General features: G+C 38.9%; 3 protein-coding genes across 4 annotated transcripts in view; 1 reads left to right on the top strand and 2 right to left on the bottom strand.

Annotated features, from left to right (window-relative positions):
• Positions 1-1,035: 1,035 nt before the first annotated feature.
• Positions 1,036-11,462, bottom strand: LOC139151226 (uncharacterized). The gene is made up of 17 exons (XM_070723875.1): positions 11,331-11,462; positions 10,902-10,968; positions 10,275-10,418; positions 9,515-9,681; positions 8,816-9,086; positions 8,460-8,605; positions 8,008-8,094; positions 7,377-7,498; positions 6,660-6,800; positions 6,229-6,351; positions 5,592-5,790; positions 5,112-5,204; positions 4,689-4,767; positions 3,817-4,108; positions 3,396-3,463; positions 2,377-3,003; positions 1,036-2,030 (listed from the first exon to the last, which is right to left on the bottom strand). The coding sequence occupies exons 1-17, from the start codon at positions 11,385-11,387 to the stop codon at positions 1,396-1,398; spliced, it is 3,318 nt and encodes a 1,105-aa protein (XP_070579976.1). The 5' UTR covers positions 11,388-11,462; the 3' UTR covers positions 1,036-1,395.
• Positions 11,463-12,718: 1,256 nt separating this feature from the next.
• On the bottom strand, positions 12,719-16,498 carry LOC139151242 (active regulator of SIRT1-like). The gene is made up of 4 exons (XM_070723897.1): positions 16,337-16,498; positions 15,665-15,841; positions 15,060-15,154; positions 12,719-12,951 (listed from the first exon to the last, which is right to left on the bottom strand). Exons 1-4 carry the CDS (start codon positions 16,392-16,394, stop codon positions 12,826-12,828), a joined length of 456 nt encoding a protein of 151 aa, XP_070579998.1. The 5' UTR covers positions 16,395-16,498; the 3' UTR covers positions 12,719-12,825.
• Positions 16,499-16,736: 238 nt separating this feature from the next.
• LOC139151243 (calcium-regulated heat stable protein 1-like) overlaps positions 16,737-20,428 on the top strand; it is a 35,909-nt gene continuing 32,217 nt past the window's right edge. Inside the window, exon 1 of one of the 2 annotated variants that reach the window (XM_070723898.1) lies at positions 16,737-16,925. The gene's annotated coding sequence lies outside the window, so the exon portion shown is untranslated. Of the gene's footprint in view, positions 16,930-20,428 lie in introns of both variants that reach the window. The other variant, XM_070723899.1, reaches the window with a different exon arrangement.

The raw sequence follows: 20,428 nt of genomic DNA on the forward strand, positions 1-20,428 counted from the left end.
ATGCGATTGACTTCTCCTAACGTCCGAAACCGCTCATTTTCTGGAACATAACATACTCGACAAGTTGTTTACCCATGGAGATCCCCACTTTGAATCTTGCTGCAGAGACCCCAGTTATCTCCACAGACCGTTGCAGGGCTATGGTGGAGGCCGTATACGCCAGGAACACACAGACCTGTACTCAGGGCTACATGCTCTGTTGCTGCTCTAGAGAGGTTAACGCCAGTCTCGGACTTGTTGGCCCTGCTAGAGAAATAAATTTGGCTGAGCTTCGGTCGGTTATTATTCTGCCGTCTCGAAACATCGGTTACACAAGCAACATTTCGGTGAAATTCCAAAGTCAATTTTTTTTCCATAACTCAATACAAACCTTTGTAAAATTTGACCCCCCCCCTTCAATCATTGATTGTAAAATTTGACCCCCCCTAAAAAGCGGTTTTGTAAAAGTCAACCCCCCCTGATTTCCACCGCCCCCCTCCCCGTAAATAACGAATGCTCCCTTAGCAATCTTGGAATGTCTAGGTTCCGCATTTAAAATGACATTACAAAACACAATATGCCTTAGATGGTAGATGGTTAGACCTACACTACGTAAAATACTGGAACGACATTGCACGCGGACATTTGCGGCTGAGGAATTACGAGAGTCTCGTCCGTCCCTCCGACAGAATTGATGCACCAACCTTTAACACGTGACTACTCTGCCGGCTGTTTCTCCTTAAGTACTCAGGTTCTGACAATATCGGCCACCACGTGACATTGATTTTGTTCTGCTTAATGTGCCTTTTTTTCCCAAAACATCTAATTGGTAATATCTCTTGGTCTAGCAGGTTTGCTTATTTATCTTCATGGAATATTTTTATTTCATAGAATTTTAAAATTTGAATGACGGACTGAGAAGATCAGACCGATAAGACAATATGGATATAAATGTTAGTCCCATCATTTATTCACTAACATGTACGCCGACATTAGACTAGTTGCTCACTTTCAAACTGATCTCACCCATTACACGTAAATCATATCGAAGGCTTTGGTAAGGTTTGGTATGTCTTTATTCAAGTTAATTGTATTACGTTAATATAGGAACGGACAGACTTTTTACATATAGCCATTATATAACGATTATTTTCGGTATATATTGTTTGTTTGTTACTTTGCATGAATAGATTTGGAACTCTACATGTTGTTGCCGATGTGACAATGTTGATTGAGAATATCACTCTTGGAACACATGTTCTTAGGATTTCATTCTAAGCAACACTCGGAGTTTTGAATAAATGGTTATGCAGTTTATTTTGCCAGTTAGCTGCAATAATTGTAGCCTTGGTAGCCTGGGCCGTGCAGCTTGGGCCTCTGTCGTGTGATGCAACCAATTTATATTACAGCTATTTGTCAGTAAGTGTACGCCGTACAGACGTTTGATTGTTCAAGATGAACTTCGTCATCAACTATGGACAGATCTCGTTGCCAGGCTGCAAGTATGGCCAGATGGTCGACATTGCATTGAGAGGCCATGGCAGATATTTCAGAGGGCGTCAAAACTGTGCTGTAAACATTGAACAGGGTCATTTCTCCAATATAGTTGTACCACACTTTGGCTGGAGCATACTGCATGTGACCTACAACCATTACTCCACCTTTTGTCAACGACATACCGTTGGCCAAACCTATGCCGGACCCTACAACGGCCCCGTTCTTGTACACTTTCCACATACCACCACGTGATGTCCACGTGACGCACAGGTGGTTCCACCTGCCGTCGTTGAAAGAGCCTGAATACGAGGAGTCTCGCCCTTTCACTTTCAGCCTGACTTTCCCGGTTTTCCAGTTGTGCTGCAAGGCAAACTCGTTCCTGGACCCGGTCACGGCATACGAAAAGATCCCCTTCGGCGCAGTGTTGCTGAAGTTCAGCCACATGCAAGCACTGATTTCCTGCATCTCCGGAATCGTCCGTGTGACGATCACCTGCAACGTTCCCCTGCCTCCAAACACCACTTTCTTATTCTCAAGTCCAGAAGACGGTACATCTATTTGGGGAAAACAAAAGTTAATTTGGAGAGAGGCTCAGAGAAACCTAAATTAGAAACTTTGTCATGCTAGTATTGTATCAACTGCACATTTAGCTTTAATAAACTTGCCTTGATGTGGAAATATTTTGCTAGTTACCTTGCTTAAATCTAGTTCTACTGCGTTTAGAACTGTAATAATTCAGATAGTTCAGTTTGCCCAAAGTGAACCATGACTCCATCAATTTGATAGGCTACATGTTTATATTCTCCCCTGTGATGTTCATCATTTTTACATGGTTGGTTGTTCAAATATTTATAAATAAACAGACTTCAGATATTTGCATTGAATATTTAAATATCTCACCGCAAACTCCGGTCTCTGACACGACTTCTGCGCCGGACACTGTTTGCACGCTGAAGTCAGAATGTTTCCATGACAATAGAGTTCCTTGCATGGAGTAACCGGTGCAGTCTGACGTCATGGCGGCTACCTCTGCCCCCGTAAACACTTCACTCCATATATTGAATGATGAAATCTCCATCGAAGCTTGGCTGGCGAGAAAGTCTCCTGCTTTAGTTTGCCCTCGTCCGATAATCAGCAAGCCATTCGATTCAATCGGTTTCGCCTTGGCGGAATCCGATCCGTACATGAGTAGGATGCCGTCTTTGTAAACTTTCCAATCGCCTCCAAGAGATGACCATGTTAACATCACCAGATGCCATCCGCCATCGTCCACTTTCACGAACGAGGATGTCGCCACAACGTCTCCTTTTATGGTCAGTTTCACCTGACCAGGTTCGTGCAAACTTAACTCATTCGCCTTGGACGAGGTAGAGTAGGAGAAGACTGCCCCTTTTTGGCTCCTCGTTTTCAACCAAAATGCAACAGTTACATCAGACAGATTTTCGTTAATTGCTTTTGTTGTCAAGACGATTGAAGAATCGTTGATGTGGAGTGATTTGTTGCCAAGGTCGGGGACTAAATTGGTTGCTATGGGGAAAGCAGAAGGTACGAATTCTCTCAGGGTTTTTATTGACTTTGTTCACTGTAATCGTAAGATTGCGATATCAAAATTGTCGGAATTGGACCATACCTGCGAATGAGCAATTTAAACGGAACATCGGCCAAATAAATGACGTGTTTTTTGTGGCATAAAAATCATGCCAGTTAAACACTTTTCAGTGTTTTGACATTTCACGGGAAAATAGGGAACAGTGAATTGGAATATTTCATGCGTCTTGCACACAAAATCGAAAAAAATATGACGATTTTGTTAAAGACAAAGCTGTTATAACGAATAGAGAATCAACGTACGGTCACAGTGTCCACACTTCAACGATGGAAGGGGCAGGGGCACTATGCTTTGTAGTTTCTACACTTACCATTTTGGCAAACTGATGGGAGTTTTGTATCACACGGAACGTCAGACCATTTCCAACCTGCATTTCCCCTGTGGAGATAGGAAGTAACATGTTACGATACTCCCGTCACTTACTTCTTGTCGGAAAGCAAATATGAAATACAGTTGAATAAAATTAATTTACCTTGATGGACAAGAAGAGAAAGTCTCTTTTGCAAGAACTTTGAGCAAGAACATTAGGGACATGAGAGCGAGGTTTAGAAATATTAGAGTGGTAATTTGGTAAAATTGTTGGTAAAAATGTTGGTAAAAAATTTAATGGCTCGATAACCCTTAACAGAACGATACTATTCATATTATGCAAATCTTATGTATTTGAAATACAAATCTAAAAATTTAATTTGTATCTATAATGTAATGTGGTAATTTTCTAGTTTACTCACATCATTTTCACACAGTGACCATCGTTGTCATTTGGTTTATTTGAGTTCCAGTGGAAAAACCGTAATGTTTGACCCGCAGAATTTTGCCAAGCGTTTGTGCCATCGGGAACCCGCCTTGCGTCAAAATAGAAATGCTTCCGCAGTCCGAGACTAGACAGGTACGTCGTTATAAAATCTAAAGTTTGCCCGTCAGATATTTCAGCAAGAGCGCCACCATGAGCTCGGCAGAAGTCGCTGGCTGCTTCCCAGGTCATTGGTTGGATCACCGGTGTATAGATTTCCCGGGGTGTTGCTGTAAAATGATGAATGACGGTCTGAGTATGTCAAACAAGTAACACTATTCAAACACATCCCATGTTGTGACTTTAAATATTTTTTGATAGCACGCTACGAAGCTCGGAGTGAGACAGTGTTGTATGCGCCTCGAAAGTGAAAGACTTAAACTTTTGCTCAAACTTTCCCCAATAAAACTTTCAAACAATTCTCTTGCCATATCAAGAATAAAATTCAGGGGGTCACCGTGCAAATTTTGGTACTAGAGAAACAAATAACCTGACATTTACCGATAATTGCACTTCAAAATGGCCGCCATCATTGTGAAAACTCTATGCTGGAACATCATTACATTTTCGATTTTTGAAAAACTGAGACATTTTTTCTCACTCAAAGAGCTTTAAAATGAACCCCCATAAGTGATAGATCAGAAAAGAACGGTATAAGTTTGAGAGTCCAAATATCGGTCCTCGAAGCGCATTAATGGTTTTTCTAGGAGAAAGCCTTATTGGTAAACGGAGGACTCTCCGATAACGTTTTAAAAAGGTCGAAAATCAGGGAAGATGCAAACGATAAAATGGTCCATACATTTTACATACCCGTGTTAGCAGTTGCAGCGCCGTCGGACAGACACCCGCTTCCATTCTGACAATGACACGTTCCGTCAGGTAAACACCACTGTTTAAAGAAATTAATGGTGCCCATATCGTGAGGTTTATAAGTGACAACAGCGTTTGAAAAGCGATGTTAAATTTGGGCTTACAAGTTGAATCTCAATATGTCAGATTCATGGTGACCACACGTATTGAAATTGTAACGAAAGATTTTTTCTAAAGGTATGTTCGACAAGTTTATGTGCAACGTTCTAACCAAACATGATGACTAAATCGCTGAAAATTAAACGTCGGGTCCATGGTTACTGCATCGATTGGCGAAATGACGGCGATGTTCTTGAAATTCTTTGTAGGGTTAATGTTGCAAGAAAATGCATACTTCATTAGCGTCAGCTGGCATTTACTTACTTTGTCGTCACCACAGGGCGTACCCTGAAGTGCTAAACCAGAATACTGACAGCCTCCACTACTTCCATCTGTACAGTAGAGATGACAAGATTCCTGAAAATATGAATGTAATACATGTTTATAACAGTCTGCATCTATGAAACATCGCTTGATGATAACCTACACAAAGTTGTAATATGGAACGTCAGAAGTGGATCTTTTCGCCTTCAAGAAACAAAAAGTCTGTTGGACCCACTTGTACCAAGAACCAACCTTCAATTCAAGTGAAGGAGCTTTCAGTTGTGATGAGATGGTAAGGGCCTGAGACTTGGGGAAGGATCATTTTTGACATGATGGACCAGTTCTAATTTCCTCTTGCCCACTCTGTCTCATAATAATTGGAAGCTCCCTAACGCGGCTATCTGTTGCCTGAAAGAGGCATGTAGTGTAGGTCGACGCACTCATTTAAACTCGAAAGCACCCTGCTTGATATTTCGTTACCATATCACGTAATGTTCTCCAAGGACATTCCATTACATTCGCCGTTCCTCTTTGCAAGTTAAACAACCGACACTGTTCGTCTGTGGTATAAATGCTTCCAGCCTCCACAGAAGTTCTATTTCCGATGCTGTTGAACGTGTCATGGTAAACATTGTTGGAGTCTGGCCGGTCCAAAAGACATGAAGTTTTCGTGTCATCGCTGATCGAGCAAAAAAGTAAAATATATATGTAAAGTCTGATATGGGGAGAGGAAATTTCTTTAAAAAATCAGTCAAGTTTATATTTAGCGAAATTTTCGAGCCACAATGGTCTTGAAATCTCTAGGGTAGTATTGTCATTGATAATGCACTTGATTTTGTCAATATTATGTAAAAATCTAGTGTACCTTATTCAACATGTTGAGACGTCAATGGATTGACTATATGTCGCATGAAAATAAACGATATCATGAGGGCGCTACGTTCAAACACCAAGGTCCCCTACACACCATTCATCTATAGTTCAAACACAATGTGTTTTGAAAGAGACTTTTACATCGTTTTTAGCGAGAGGAGAAATTTTAAGCAAAAACAAACTCGTATCGTGGTATTTTCACGATGGAAGCGATAGCAGATGTCGTAATCACATAAAATCATACCTTAGAAATTGCTTCAACTGAACGAGATTACACCAACTGTAACCCCATAGTCCACCAGGTGGATTGATGGCGTTTTCCAATGGTCTGCACCATGGTAACCTGTCTTCGTGGTTCATGGTCAAGCTAAAATCAACAAAATATGATCACACAGGTGTTTGTACTGAGGCGCATTACAAAGTGTGAATTTAGACACTGTAATCTGACATTGCTGATTTAATACGCCGATTAGTCTCTGCAAAAGTGCAACACGCTTCCGTCGAATATGTTCAAATTTGACTGGACACAGAAATGTGTGACTGAGCGATTAATTGTGTTTAAAAAGGGTAGCCCATACCGCTCGCTGTTACTGGCTTTTCCACTCAAACGTGTTGCTTTAATGGTTAAAATTTTCATGCCAAAAACTGTCTGCGAAGTTTTTTTTTGATTCCTACCTGTGTCCCATTTCATGGCCTGGACATGTGAAATCGACGTGTTTGTTAGGACCGACCTTACAGAAACCAGAGTACAGACCAACTCCTTGTCTGCAGTTCCCGCAACAAATACCTCTACCTGTAGCACCTGGAAATTCAGCTCTGCAAACGAAATAATCAGTCAGTCAATCAATCAATTAGTAGACCAATCCTCATATCATATAGACATTTTGTGATGACACTGCAGAGTACAATAGTAGATACCCTATACTTGACTGATTTACAAAAAGCTGTCCTAAGCCACAAAATATGTAAAATATTTACAATCAAACAGTCAGGGGTGCCTTTCACGCACATGATATGAATTCTTTTGAGATTATAAGTTTTTTCTCAGTCACGACTATTCTTGGGATATTTTTATCTCTTGATCGTTGGAGTTACTTGATTGTTGAAGTTACTTGATCTTCGTCACGACTATTCTAAAGATATTTTCGCCTTCTCATAGTTGAAGTTATTTGGTCAAATTTGCTGATATCCGTATTATGTCAAAAGCGGTGTGTCAGCAATGTTTATTTGTGAAAATGTCAGCCACAATATAGAATTTTTTCGGCATATTTTGTGACCTTGGTATGGAAATTTATGGGCGACTTCTATTTGCGAATTCTTTAAATGCAAATTTTCCTTTGATCTCAAACGACTGTAATTTTGGATGGGGTTCACGTGAAATGTTCAACCTACCCAGTGTACAGGAATGCGTAGTCGTGGTGGAGGGGATCAGCATCGTCGTCTTTGTTGATCGATGATTGCCATCCGTTAAAAGAGCGAAACAAACTGACGTCATCTGTGTAATTCAGACTTGGCTGTAATGTGAAGCAAAGAAAAATTAACATAGTTGCCTGTATGAGAATGAAGAATAGCTTACGTAGTCTAACAGAACATTGGCTGACCATACTGACCAAAGTGACTATACTGCTACTTATGATATTGTCGTTATTTATGTTCCAAAAAACACAAGTACATCATCTTCTTCTTTACCCCACAGTATAGTTGCTATTTTGAAACACAGCAGTGTTGGCAAGTTTAAAACAAGGTACAATATTTCGGCATGATTTTTGGACCAGAAGAAGAAACGACATATTACAAAAACACCCCACAAATACGGGAAAATACACTAAAAGTTATACATGCATATTTGAAATCAACACTCTTACTATCCTGATCAGTACAAATTTCTCTTATGTTCACTTTTATTGAATCTAGTGGAAATTTTGAAAGCGCCCTAATTAGCCAAGGAAGTATGCAATTAAAAAAAGTTAACTTATCAATGGCGGTTATCTGAGATTTAACCAGCATATTGTCCCGTACGTACCTCTTGCGCCGTCAAAACGATCACTCTGACAACGTATAGATGAAAATTTAGGTCAGCTGCAGACGATTCTTGAAATTTTAGTGCATTCTGCAAAGTAATGCGAACATAGACATACAACAGGTTTATCTGCCACAACTGTTACATTAAGTTATCCCCTAGCTTGTCCGACACCTTCATGCTTGTGCGAATATGCAAAGAAGAAACTGATTGTCGCAGCTTTTTGCAAGACACCACAGTGTCTGTATCATGCACCGTGACACTAAGAAAAGACATACAGGCACACATGCTTGTGATGGACTTCTAGCAACAACCCCGGTCAGTGACAGTGTCCATCAGCTTGCACTAAAATCTTATACAGCCTCTTTAAAAGCATATGAACTTTTTATCCATAGGCTAATGACTGTCTTCTTGAAAGTACATGGAAGTAGCTAGTGTGGAATCAATTTTCTCACCAGAAACATGTTTGTCAGCATGAATGTTGCTGTATTTTCGCCGAACCTTGCGTACAACTCATGGTCCGCGACGAGAAGGGTCTCCATGTAATACGGGCCGTGCAGCGCACCTGTGATTTCTGGAACCTGGGTTGCATTTCGTTCCCCTGCGTGTGTGAGAAAAAAGAGAACATCGAAATAGAAGATAACCCTTGAATTTCGAGTGGTTCGAAAATTAAATATGTGCATATATAAAAAAAAAATATTTCCTCTTATCTTCGGGAGACTATATAAAAGTACCGTGGCCAATTTTCAACGTAAGCCTTCAACGATCCTTCCCAATAGTCTCTGCGCTCCCTGTCAAAGTGAAAACATACCTCCTATTTCATCGACGCTAGATCCTCCACCATTTTTATTTTCGCCAATATTACGGCGCTTAATCGATCTTCTCTGTTCCTGTCCCTGATTTGACATGAATGTATATCCATGATCCTCAATTTTTGGTTGCGGCTTTCTCCTGACTACAACATGAGGGCGCTCGCCGACGCTTGAGCGCCTTTGCCTTGGCAGAATATTTTCGTGTCCAGCGTTGAGGGGCTCCACAACATATGTTTCTTCGGCGTCAGTGTCTTTTTGTATCAACCCAAACTGCAAAAATAGGGAATCAAATTATATGAGATCTAAACTTGTTAACAGACAGATCTGTCTGACGATGATTGTCACCGAAGATATTGTGCTAGACGAAAATGTTTTGTTGTTTGTTTTTTTTGTGTGTGAGGGGAGGACCGCACAAAGAAAGACCGTAATACGATAATGTAAAAGACCGACCCCCATCTGTACGTCGAATTTTCATCAGATTAACGAAAATCTATGAAGAAATACTCCATTCTCTCATGAAGTCTACGTTATTGAAACACCATTACAAATGTAATATTGTTAATTGACGCACAGAACTAATTAAGTTGGTCACTTAATCAAGTCTTCTATTTCAAACTGCAGTGTCTCCGTAATTTCCGCGGGTTTTGAAAGTTTTATTGGTTGAATTAAATCATCAGCAAGAAGTACAAAGGCATTACCATCCTATCGCATAGGCTGAGTTCGATCTTAGAGCCTGGGACTCCCATCAGTTGACCCATGTAAAAGCAGTCCGTTTTCGCTGGGGTTAATCGGCTGGATGCAAAATTGTCTTTCTCCGTCGGAGTCCAAAGTTCAATATTCAGGTTTTTGCGAATAAACGGTGTTCCTGTATGGCGAAACACGAAATATTGAAGAGAATACATTTAAGTAGTGACAATGTCGGTCTTGGGCGTAGTGTTTGGGTAAAGATGATTTATACTGTTCCATAAGCTACGCATAGCCGTAAACTAGGAGGAGCAGAGGGAGCTCGAGGGGGGTTGCTATGTGTGTTTCTATGAGATGCCTCTGGGTCACGGTGTAGGGTCGGTCGAAAATGTGATGGAAATTTTTATCACTTTGACAAAAAAAAAACAGACCAAAAAACCCAAAGCAAAACAAAACAACAACTACAAACAGCAAATTTGATGAATTTACACGTCACTGTCGAAAAGACGCTTACTTTAAAATAACGCAGACCAAGATATCGAAAGAAAATCCGATGTTCTCGGGGAAAATATTTTTATGATATTGTAAAATAAACTCACACTACTTTTAAATATTTATAGGAGAATCTCTAAGAAGCGTACTTTTTAAATATTTCGTTACTTTTTCAAAATCAAAATACATATACCAGGCAGAACCTAACCACAGGTACCTGGACATTACTACCACTGTTTGTATCCGATGAAGATACCTTCACATTTTTCGATATATTCTCACCTGAAGGCGATAGTGAAAGGTTAAATTCCCGACCGAACGCCGAAAATGAAGTGATTTTCTCGTCAAAATCTGATCCTTCTTCTCGGTGATTGAATTCTGTATCTAGCCAATCCAACGATACGACGTCCACATCATAGTCTGGTGCTGTGGGAAGAAATGTCATCAAAACCACGTATTAATTGTTGTAACAGAAACCCTCAATATATCGGCTGAAGTATTTGATAAATGCAGGCACCGATTGCCGAACTTTTTAAGTCCAGAACTTTTCGTTGTTTGGAAGAACGGGGCAGTTGCTGTGCGTATACTGCTGTTACATCGATGTGTAGCTGATGGGAAATGGGTTGTATTTTAATATCACGCTGTGGGTAGACGAGATTCTATCTTTTTAGTTTACTGTGGTTCGGCAACGGGTCACAACTCCGATGAGTGACGTTGAAACTTAGTTTTCATCCGTTTTAACTTGTACACGCTCCGTGGTTATACAAATGTGACAGTGTGTGTAATTACATGTAAAATGTGACACAAAACGCACGCAATTTGAAACTTAATACATTGTTTATTTTAGACGCACTTGGATTAATGACGTCATGTAAGATTCTGCAGTATAAACATACATATAACACTCACCGTGGCCTTCATCTTGAAAGACGTTCTCCTCCCGATAGGAGTCACCAGACGAAGATGCCACGTAAACCTGAAGTTCGCCAACGGACACAAAACTTCGGATCAGCAGGGTTCAAGTAAGGTCGGACGGGTTATACCACAGAGCTGAGAAAGCCCTATGGTTTGACGGAGATCTTTTGCTGATATTTAAGTTTTAAGTGCGATATGAGAAATTCGTACACTTTCGAAGATTTAATTACCGTGAAATTTGACAACTATTGTTGAAGTAGTGCTCAAACTAGGAAAACAATTATTGCAGACTACGTAAATAGAGACCACATCCTTCTCACACAGACTTTCTCTTGAGAATTCGTTTCCGAGAAAGTTAGACGGTCGGATCAACTTCAAGATTGTGCCAAGAATTCGCATGAGTTTGAACTAGGCAAGACTTACCTGAGAAGAGTTTAGCAGAAGTAGAATAAGAAGCTGTGTTTTGAAAAATATCAGCATTTCTGTCCAATATTTCTGTCCCTACATATGGCGAACACTCAAGTCGGTTTAGTGTTCGCACGAAATCAGAGCAGAGGTCGGGTTGGCTGACCTTTCGTGTTGTAAACAAACTTAACGGGAAAGTTGGAATTTGTTTCGCACTCTTAACATTTCAAATCATGACGTTGATGTCTGTTCAATGTCTCTGGAAAACAAAAACAGCCTATTGACATCCGTTTTGTACGTAATGAAGAGTGACCCCAAAGTTTGGTCGTCCTATAAGTTGTGAAGTTAAGCAGCTCTGAACTTCAGGACAATAATTACTAGCCACCTACGGACAAATGACATTCACTTTTGTTTTCACCACCCCTTACCTGCTAACCAAGTGTAAATTAACCAGGAAAACTTTAATCCATCGTCTTTAATGACCAAGAATGAAAATTATGGATCCCTAGGGCTAGCCGTACCTTAATAGAATTCACTTGTCCAAGCAGGATCCCGATGATTTATGGGCTTCAGTTTTCGAAAGATGCAGATTGAAGCTTACAGCTGATGTATTCAGTTGTTGTATAGTCTACAATCGTGTTTACAGTGGTGAGCGAGCTACTGCATTGGGACATACTTGGATAAATCTTGCAACGAGATGCAAATCCTGTCATGGAGGTACTAGCAAGGGTTACTGCTACAATGACTGTGACATGTACGAAGGAGTGACAGTAGGTAAAGAGAGTTACACTCATGCCCGGGTACCCCATCCAAAGATGATCACGATTGTACATTTGTAAATTAAAAACAAACAAACATGCACAACAGACACAGCATTAAACATGACAATGATGCTGACATCTATGAAAGACAAGTACATGACTGTCTTGATGTACACAAATAAATTGTTACAGAATGAATGACATGGTTTTTGTCCATGATGTAGATTGTCCAGATAATAGGACACATCTTATGAAGGAGAGGCCCGGTGTCATGTTCTTCATTTCAGTCACTGGACTCTAAGCCAAGCATGTCTCTTACCCTCAGCTTCACCCTTCCTATGCTAGAGAAATTTTGTGTGTATTTCCTAGAGTTATTTTAGTATTCTGAATTTTAGGTTACAGGACACCTTGTGTAATATTGCCTTCCCTTTAAAATAAAACCATAAAAAAAAAACATTCAATGACTGAATAAATGAATAAACAACGAATAAATAAATGAGGGGTCATTCAATCTGCTTTTGAAATGTTTGAGATTCAATATCTCAATGAGAACTTAGTCCTGATTGGTCAGAATTGCCTAAGACAGATATACAGTACTAAAACAAACAAATATATCATTGGACAATTGAATTAGACAACATCAGATATATTTAAATAAGCTTTTATTTCACTTTAAGTAACCAGTAAAACATAAATTTTCAAAACAGAGGGAAAATGTTCAAATTACTCTGAAATATCCAAGGTGACATTTGTCACCTTGTTGTGTTACCATGGTACTCTTTTTCAAATTTTTCGAAATCTGATTCATCAAATATTGTTGTATCTTCCTCCTTCTCTGCTATGTCAAGTAAATTTTTGCCTTCATGATGTGAAATTATCTGAAATGAAAAAAAATGACGGCAATTATCCGGTGTCGCTCAAATTTGATCAGAATTGGTACATACCAGTATGGGTACCAAAGATCAACAATAAGTGTTATTTCTATCTGTTCAGTGCAGGAAAATTATACATTGACGTTATGACAATTTCTGCACAGTACAACCAGAAAAACAACAAGAAATATTTAAACCAGAAAATTAAGAATGACAAAAGTAAATAAGGTCTGAAACTTTAGGTACTGAAGGTCAACTTTAGCAACATACATAGCAGAGAATCTTTCTACCATGAATGTACAAAAATAGATATCCAGGGTTTCAGCAGATCTGTTAATATGTCACAGTTCATAAACAATGACAGGAAATGACCAATTAGCTGTTTCAGTTACTGCTACCACTCCCAATCATAATAGGTATCCTGCATACAAATAGGTTAAAGGTCAAAATCCTCTTATTCAGATGTGTGGGCTGATTCAGTTCACTGCCACCACTCCTGCACACTTGCAGTATTTCCCTTTTTCTTACCTCATTTGCACATTTTTGACACTGATGTGTTCATTTGAACAAATTCACATCTCAACCCCTACATCTACCTGTACACCAAATACTGAGACGGTAGCTTTGGCGGTATGGGAGCCTTTGTGTGTGACGGACATACATCCGCACATACATACCCACAAACATACAGACATACAGACGCCACTCAGACTCATCATATAAGCTCTTTTTGGTATTTATATATAAAACCAAATATGAGCTAAAAAATGACATGATATAATTAATATACCAAGGCTGAAACAAAGTATCTTGTCACTTTAAAGCACTGATATTAGGGGGTGATTTAAGCAAAATTTTAAAAAGTATGCTGTGTTCACCATAGTTTCTATTTCACTTATGGGTATCATAAACACACATTTTCTGCTAATCTGATATAGCAGATCATATGCCTTAATTTTGCCTGTAATTACAATCCATGAATTTAGAAAGTATACTCGTATTGTCACGTGTGAACTGAACTGATTCATGTAAACAATATATGATATAGGTCAATAATGCATAATTCTAGAAAACGCACATTGGTATATAATGGGCTACTGATTATGTTGAAGACTGCACAACTAGAATCAGTAAAATTCATGTCACAGACTTTCCTGGATGGAAACCATTCTCGACAGGTTCAGACTCATTAGCATGAAAAACTAAACCCCTTGGATTTCAGGATTCAGCAATCACCAACCAGGTTTTTGATTCAATTTCTAGTTCTAGAAGTAAAGCATGAATCACCAATTACTAGGACTTGAACTCCTGATTCTCAATGATCAAAGCACTCAGCTGTGATAAAAATTTTACTATTTTACATGGATGCCACATGAAATTTTCACAATGGAGCTACAGGGTACCTCGCCAAAAGACTGTGTAGCATGAAAAAATACGTAAATGCTCTACGGCAATGCAAGCTTGATATCTGCTAATCCCAGTTACTTATGAATGTTAAACATGACACAAATGTACTCATGAATATTCATATCGAATATGAGAGACTGTGCAGAAATATACAATCCTTTATCTCTGGTGATGCAGGACAGGCAGCAAAGGCCAAGTAAGCTAATATTGTCAGAAAGAAGCATTGACTGTGTAAAGTCTACGTGATGAGGAGAGGTTTGTTCCAGAAGTGTAACTGAAACTCTCATGTACATTTGTGCAGTTTTTTTGTTTACTGGTGACAATGTACCTCTGAACTAAACACAACAAAACATAAGATGACTTTATCAGCGCTTGGTTTAGCCCCACATCTGTCCAATAACTGTTCTCAGTTAAACCGTTGCTTTTGTTTCTTGAACAAACCAACTGCCCTCTGTATCTCAATCGTGGAGGCTGAAATTTTGCAGATGCATTGCTATGACACTGCCAGTAAAGCTGTACACAAATACCTTGATAATGTTACCAAGGCCTAAAACACTGTTCTACTACACCTGCAAACTGATGATGGGACTGATGAGTCAAATAAACAAAGAAAAAAGAATAACTGTCATTGTTAAAGTTGCAATGACTGAATAAACTGAATATCAAATGCTAAACGCTAAATTTTTATTGTAACAGTGCATCATTACCTTATGAAAACTTTGTTGTGTATTTGATGAACGTCGTAGCATATACTCCAGATTGGTTCTTGTGTTGTCCTTAGGGACTGTCTTCCAGTAAGAATCTTAATAGAAAGTAGAAATGACATTGTTGGCTTTATCATTTTAATGTTTATTTTTTCAAAAATATTCATATCTTTCTATTGTCATTAAAATATGATGGTGAATGAAAATTTGACAAGTCCATTGATGGCATTTTACAATTCCCTATTGCCTTTTCATTCTATTGCACTTTCCCTTGAAATTGATTGTTGCAGTTTGACCTCACACTACTTACTGTCCATCTGTTACTGACATACATTTGGTACATGCACAGACTTTTCAATAAATGGCAGGATGGATATACATACAGGTAAAATACAATGCTTTTGTTCAGGGCAGTAATTAGATAATTTCACTGAGGTTCCCAAGTCATGTAGACCGGAATCCTAGTAGTATATCAATGTAATTATATTAGCAGACATTAGAAAATGGTACCAAACTGTGTTCCTATATTCCCCAAACCTCAGCAAAAACACTGTAAATAAGGGTGCGGGGATTAATGTGGAATTTTTCAAATCTAAAGCAAAACCTACCAATTGCTGATTTAATTTTCTTGTCTTTCACTGTTGCTCCCTTTTTGAACCTTTCAAAATTTTGTAATCTTCTCAACTTTTTCTTCACGCCCTTTTTATTCGTTCCTATAAGTGCCATCTTGTCTTCTCCTTTGGCAATTCTCTGTCGTTTCTTCTTCAAGGAATCTGCAACACTTTCTGAATACAAATCAAACTAGAGGAATGAAATGGTGCGTAGAATCTAGATGTTTGTTTTTCTCAATGGTATTTCTGTTGACAGAAACAAGAGGATTTTTTTCTTTCTCCTGATCATAATCAAGATGAAACAGGAAAAAAATTTTGTGTATCCATTCTGTCAAGATCCTTTTACCTGTAGAATTTTCACAGAGGTGTATGGTATTTGCAGCATAGAAGGGTTAAAATTAGTCGAATAAGACTACCGTAACCTCTATATTGTGAAATTCATATGTCACCATCATATCTAAAGATGCACCATCTGTGACGAATTATTTGTATAATTGTCACAACAGCACTAAATACAGGATGTTCAATGAGTTTAATAAAACGTCAATTTCGAGAGCTATTCTATCGGCTTGAGACGTGACGAGCGCCCTCTTTTTCAGCACGTGTGTGACGATTCTCAAAACAACAACATCCTAACTAAATTACTCGTGCTGTGAATCGCAGTTTTACCTGATTTTATGTCGTCCTTGAAAAGCTCTAAACCTCTACGGACTAGCGAGGCCGACATTGTCGTTGGTACACCAGACGGGCAAGTAAAACGGTGAAAATTACAGCTGAGAATAGCGCTGCTGTCTTTCCTATGTCCGGTACCAGCTGACAGTGCTTGTCGACTGAGGCCCCTCAGACGCGCAGTCTTTTAAACCTGTTATTTGTGTTTGCTGTAAATGGAAACAGCCTGCTTTATACCTTTAAAATTAAACGAAGCAAGCGATGCACTCAGAAAATTGTACTGTAATAAATTAAATTATGTAATAAGTGGACCTTGAATCCCTAAGTTATAGGTGTACACACAACATGCACTGAATTTTAAGTTCCTAGGGGATTCATTCTCAAGGTTAGAGGGCATTTCATTAAAGATACAATATTTTCATTGGTTCACAACATAAGAGAGTAACTGATCTCAGCCAATCAATATCATTGTAATGAAAGGGAAATGCCTCGTGCAATCCCAAATTGCCACCACCTTCAGAGCAGTTCAGCAATAAGTTCAGGAGTGTTTACCTGGTGAATTCAACAAACCGTCACATTCACAAGTTCGGTAAGTGTGTACTGGTAATATAATGCTTTTTTCAATAAGGCACTTAGTGATTGATATGTAGTCCGTTTTTCGATTATAAAATTGCACGTTGTAAATTTCACCTTGGATGTAAACCATCGCTCGGAGATCTGCTGGTAACGTAACTAAAGAGTGCACAGTCAACTACGCTACGCTGGCACTTTGACAATGCACTCTCGTCCGCGTCACATCAGCATGTAACGAGGCTTCTGTCTCGAGTGAAATCGGTTGTTGATACGGCTGAATCCAAAATGCTATTCTATTGAATTTCACTCGGAATCAGCAGTAGAATGTCCTTCAAGGATGTATCAATAATTTCAGAGAGGCGTGGTGTGAATGTAACGGGGCCAGCTTCACTCAGCAATGATGTTATTCCGTACAAAGTTTAAAGAGGAAGTCACTCACGTTTCTAAAACTATGGACATCTCTTCTATGTAGTTTGTAGACATTCTACAGTGTCCAGATTATCCTCCCAGATATTATTCAAATGCATATACACACATGTCATACATACTTCACCAAGCGACAGGGTCTTTGTCGTGTGGGTGTGTCACATCATAGCTGTTGATAATGGCGTATATTCGACTATTTCAATCTTCGGTCTACAGTATTTAAAGTATCATGCGAACTTTTACCCGAGTTGTTGATAGGGCGTTGCTGTACATCGGTCGGTACTTGTATGGAAAACGTACAAACATCTCTGTCGGTTAACAACTATGATTGTTCACAAACTTGTGCAAGTCACAAAACCTGGACTTAGACTAAGGTTTACCTGAATGGTGATTATTTTCAGCATCATCATCATCATCATCATCATCATCATCATCATCATCATCAAATTATTTTGTTTGATATAACAAGACTGGCATTTGTAACCAATGTTTTTTGAGACATCAAATTTACAGGAGATACCAACACATTACAAACATGGACCCAGCCTGGAGTCTTGAGTGCTCCGTGCATGGTCTCACATACACCAACTATATTGAGCAAATAGATGAGTCATGCATGCTTGTTACTTTACAATGGCATACAGCTTTCAAGGTTAAATAACCCCCAACCATTTCCTTGAAATATGCAACTTGTCTTAATGGATAAAATAAAAAAAAGAATAAGTATATATAAAGGTGAAAAACCATCCAGATAATTACAATCTAGGGGAGACATGTTTATCAGAAGTGCAGTGTAAATGTCCATGGATTTATCCCATCGGGATATGCAGGGTATGACTGACAGCTTTCCTCTTCAATGGCCTCTTCAATTATGAAGGGCAAAGCGGATTGTAACGTGGCAAAGTTATACATCTTCAACCAACTTCCCTTATTTTTAGCTACCGGTTTATCAGTGTATTGAGTTGCTGTACACTGTAACTGTGATTTATATGTTTTGTCATTCTTGAAGCCCTACAAACGTGATAGCCACGTTACTCTAACTTATGAACCTTTTAAAATGTATTTAAACTGAGACTACAAATTTATTTGATTCGTGTATCTTATCGCAGAATTGAAAATTCAGGAGAAACTTCTTCTCTGAGTGGCATTTGCAAATACATGTACCAAGGGCCATGTTTGTATGAATACCAATCAAGAAGGTGTATTGAATGGTAGCAATGTCATCCATTGTGTGTTTATGTGTATGGAAGACTTTCCTGGTTGTGTCAGGTTAACAAAGATGATGACACCCACATAGAAACCACACAGACCCTGGAGAGAGATGCTTTGCTGGTGCAATTTATGAGAAAATGTGTTTTTATGACCCCATTGCTTTGAGAGTTGACATGGTGTTAAGTGTGTGTATGGTATTTTTGTGTTTCAGTGGTGAGTTTTGAATGGATTCTCACAGAGCTTTTGGCAGTACAATTTCTGAGAAAATGGTTTTTATTACGAAAGTGAATGACCCCATTGATTTGAGAGGTGACATGGCGTTAAGTGAGTGTATGGTATTTTTGTGTTTCAGTGGTGAGTTTTGAATGGATTCTCACAGAGCTTTTGGCATTACAATTTCTGAGAAAATGGTTTTTATTACGAAAGTGAATGACCCCATGTTTTGAGAGGTGACATGGGATGATGGCGTTAAGTGAGTGTATGGTATTTTTGTGTTTCAGTGATGATTTTGAATGGATTCTCACAGAGCTTTTGGCATTACAATCTGACGGTGCTTTTTTCATTGAAGCCCAGTGACTTTACCATTCATAATAATGTACCTGATAATTGTATTATGAAAGCCTCCACCTTCGCCCTTTCACAACCATGGTTTTGTCCAAACTCATTGTTATCAATGGTGATTGTGGACCTCTTTACAAGGAATTAGGGATAAACAGGTTAGGGACATGTGTCAGAAGAAGGAAAGTCTATTACAAGTGTATTCAAGATGTGCTGTGAATGCTGGGACAGTCATCCATAGCATCTTATAGACACTTATCCTGTCCTTGTCTCCAACCCTAGTCACAACTGGTCGCTGCGGAAGTATCCAGACTGAATATTCTGAAGTAGCTGTCGTGATATACTGTCTTGGTTGAAAAATCAGGTGTGCTGAGTTAGAAGTGTATATTAGTGAATAGTTTGTATCTGCTGTGTGAGTATCATTTAGTTTGGACAGCTTACGCACAGCATAGGCACAGGAAAGGAACCTCATTTTAAGAGTGAAAGACAACATTCATTGCTCTTTTTCCTTTGTCATCAACACTACTGATGATGTCTGATGTATTTGACGGTTACATCCTGACTTGACTACAAGTTTGAAGTAGGAAATGGATGTCTCTGATCATTACCCAATGCAGGATGTCGGTAATCTTTTTCTTGGAAAATGGATATTTAGGAGTTTCAATGAACACAGTGATCTCACTTATGCCTTTTATTTTTTCTGTGGATGAACTTTCAATAGTCACTGATGGGAAAACGTATGATGCATACATGCACCAGGTTGATAGCTTACGCATGCCAGTGTGTGAAATTTCCCAGAGAGAAGTCGTTGATAAATAACATTACTGGCTGTGAAGGAGTTATCAGTTCACCTGCCCGCATGCTGCAGGTTAATTGATTCAGGTGAAGAGAGATCTCTTTCCCTGCTTCAACTTTACTCTACAAAGGGAAGAGGTTTGTTTGTCATCTTCTCTTGCATCGATCTAGACTGTCCGCTCAAAGAAATGTGTTAAAAAAATTGTCATGCATAATGCACAGCAGAATATTTTAATCTGTTTAGGATCAAATGCATACCCTTTACAGTTACCGACAGTGATCTCATTATCATGATTATTATCATCTCACTCTGGGTCAGAAGTATCACTGAACATTATCATTCCACGTTTTTTTTCCATTTCAGTGGTTGAATCTTTTTAGCTAAAACTCCCCCAAAATAAAATAAAAACTGTTTTACTGCATCATTTTTGTAAGTGACCAAGGATGAAAAACAAACCTATAATTTTTGGGGGATGAATAGACTTTGTGTGAAATCCTCAAAATGTACAAATGTTTTATTATTTTTAT

Source organism: Ptychodera flava, chromosome 15 (genome assembly GCF_041260155.1).
Source record: "Ptychodera flava strain L36383 chromosome 15, AS_Pfla_20210202, whole genome shotgun sequence".
Classification (NCBI taxonomy): domain Eukaryota; kingdom Metazoa; phylum Hemichordata; class Enteropneusta; family Ptychoderidae; genus Ptychodera; species Ptychodera flava.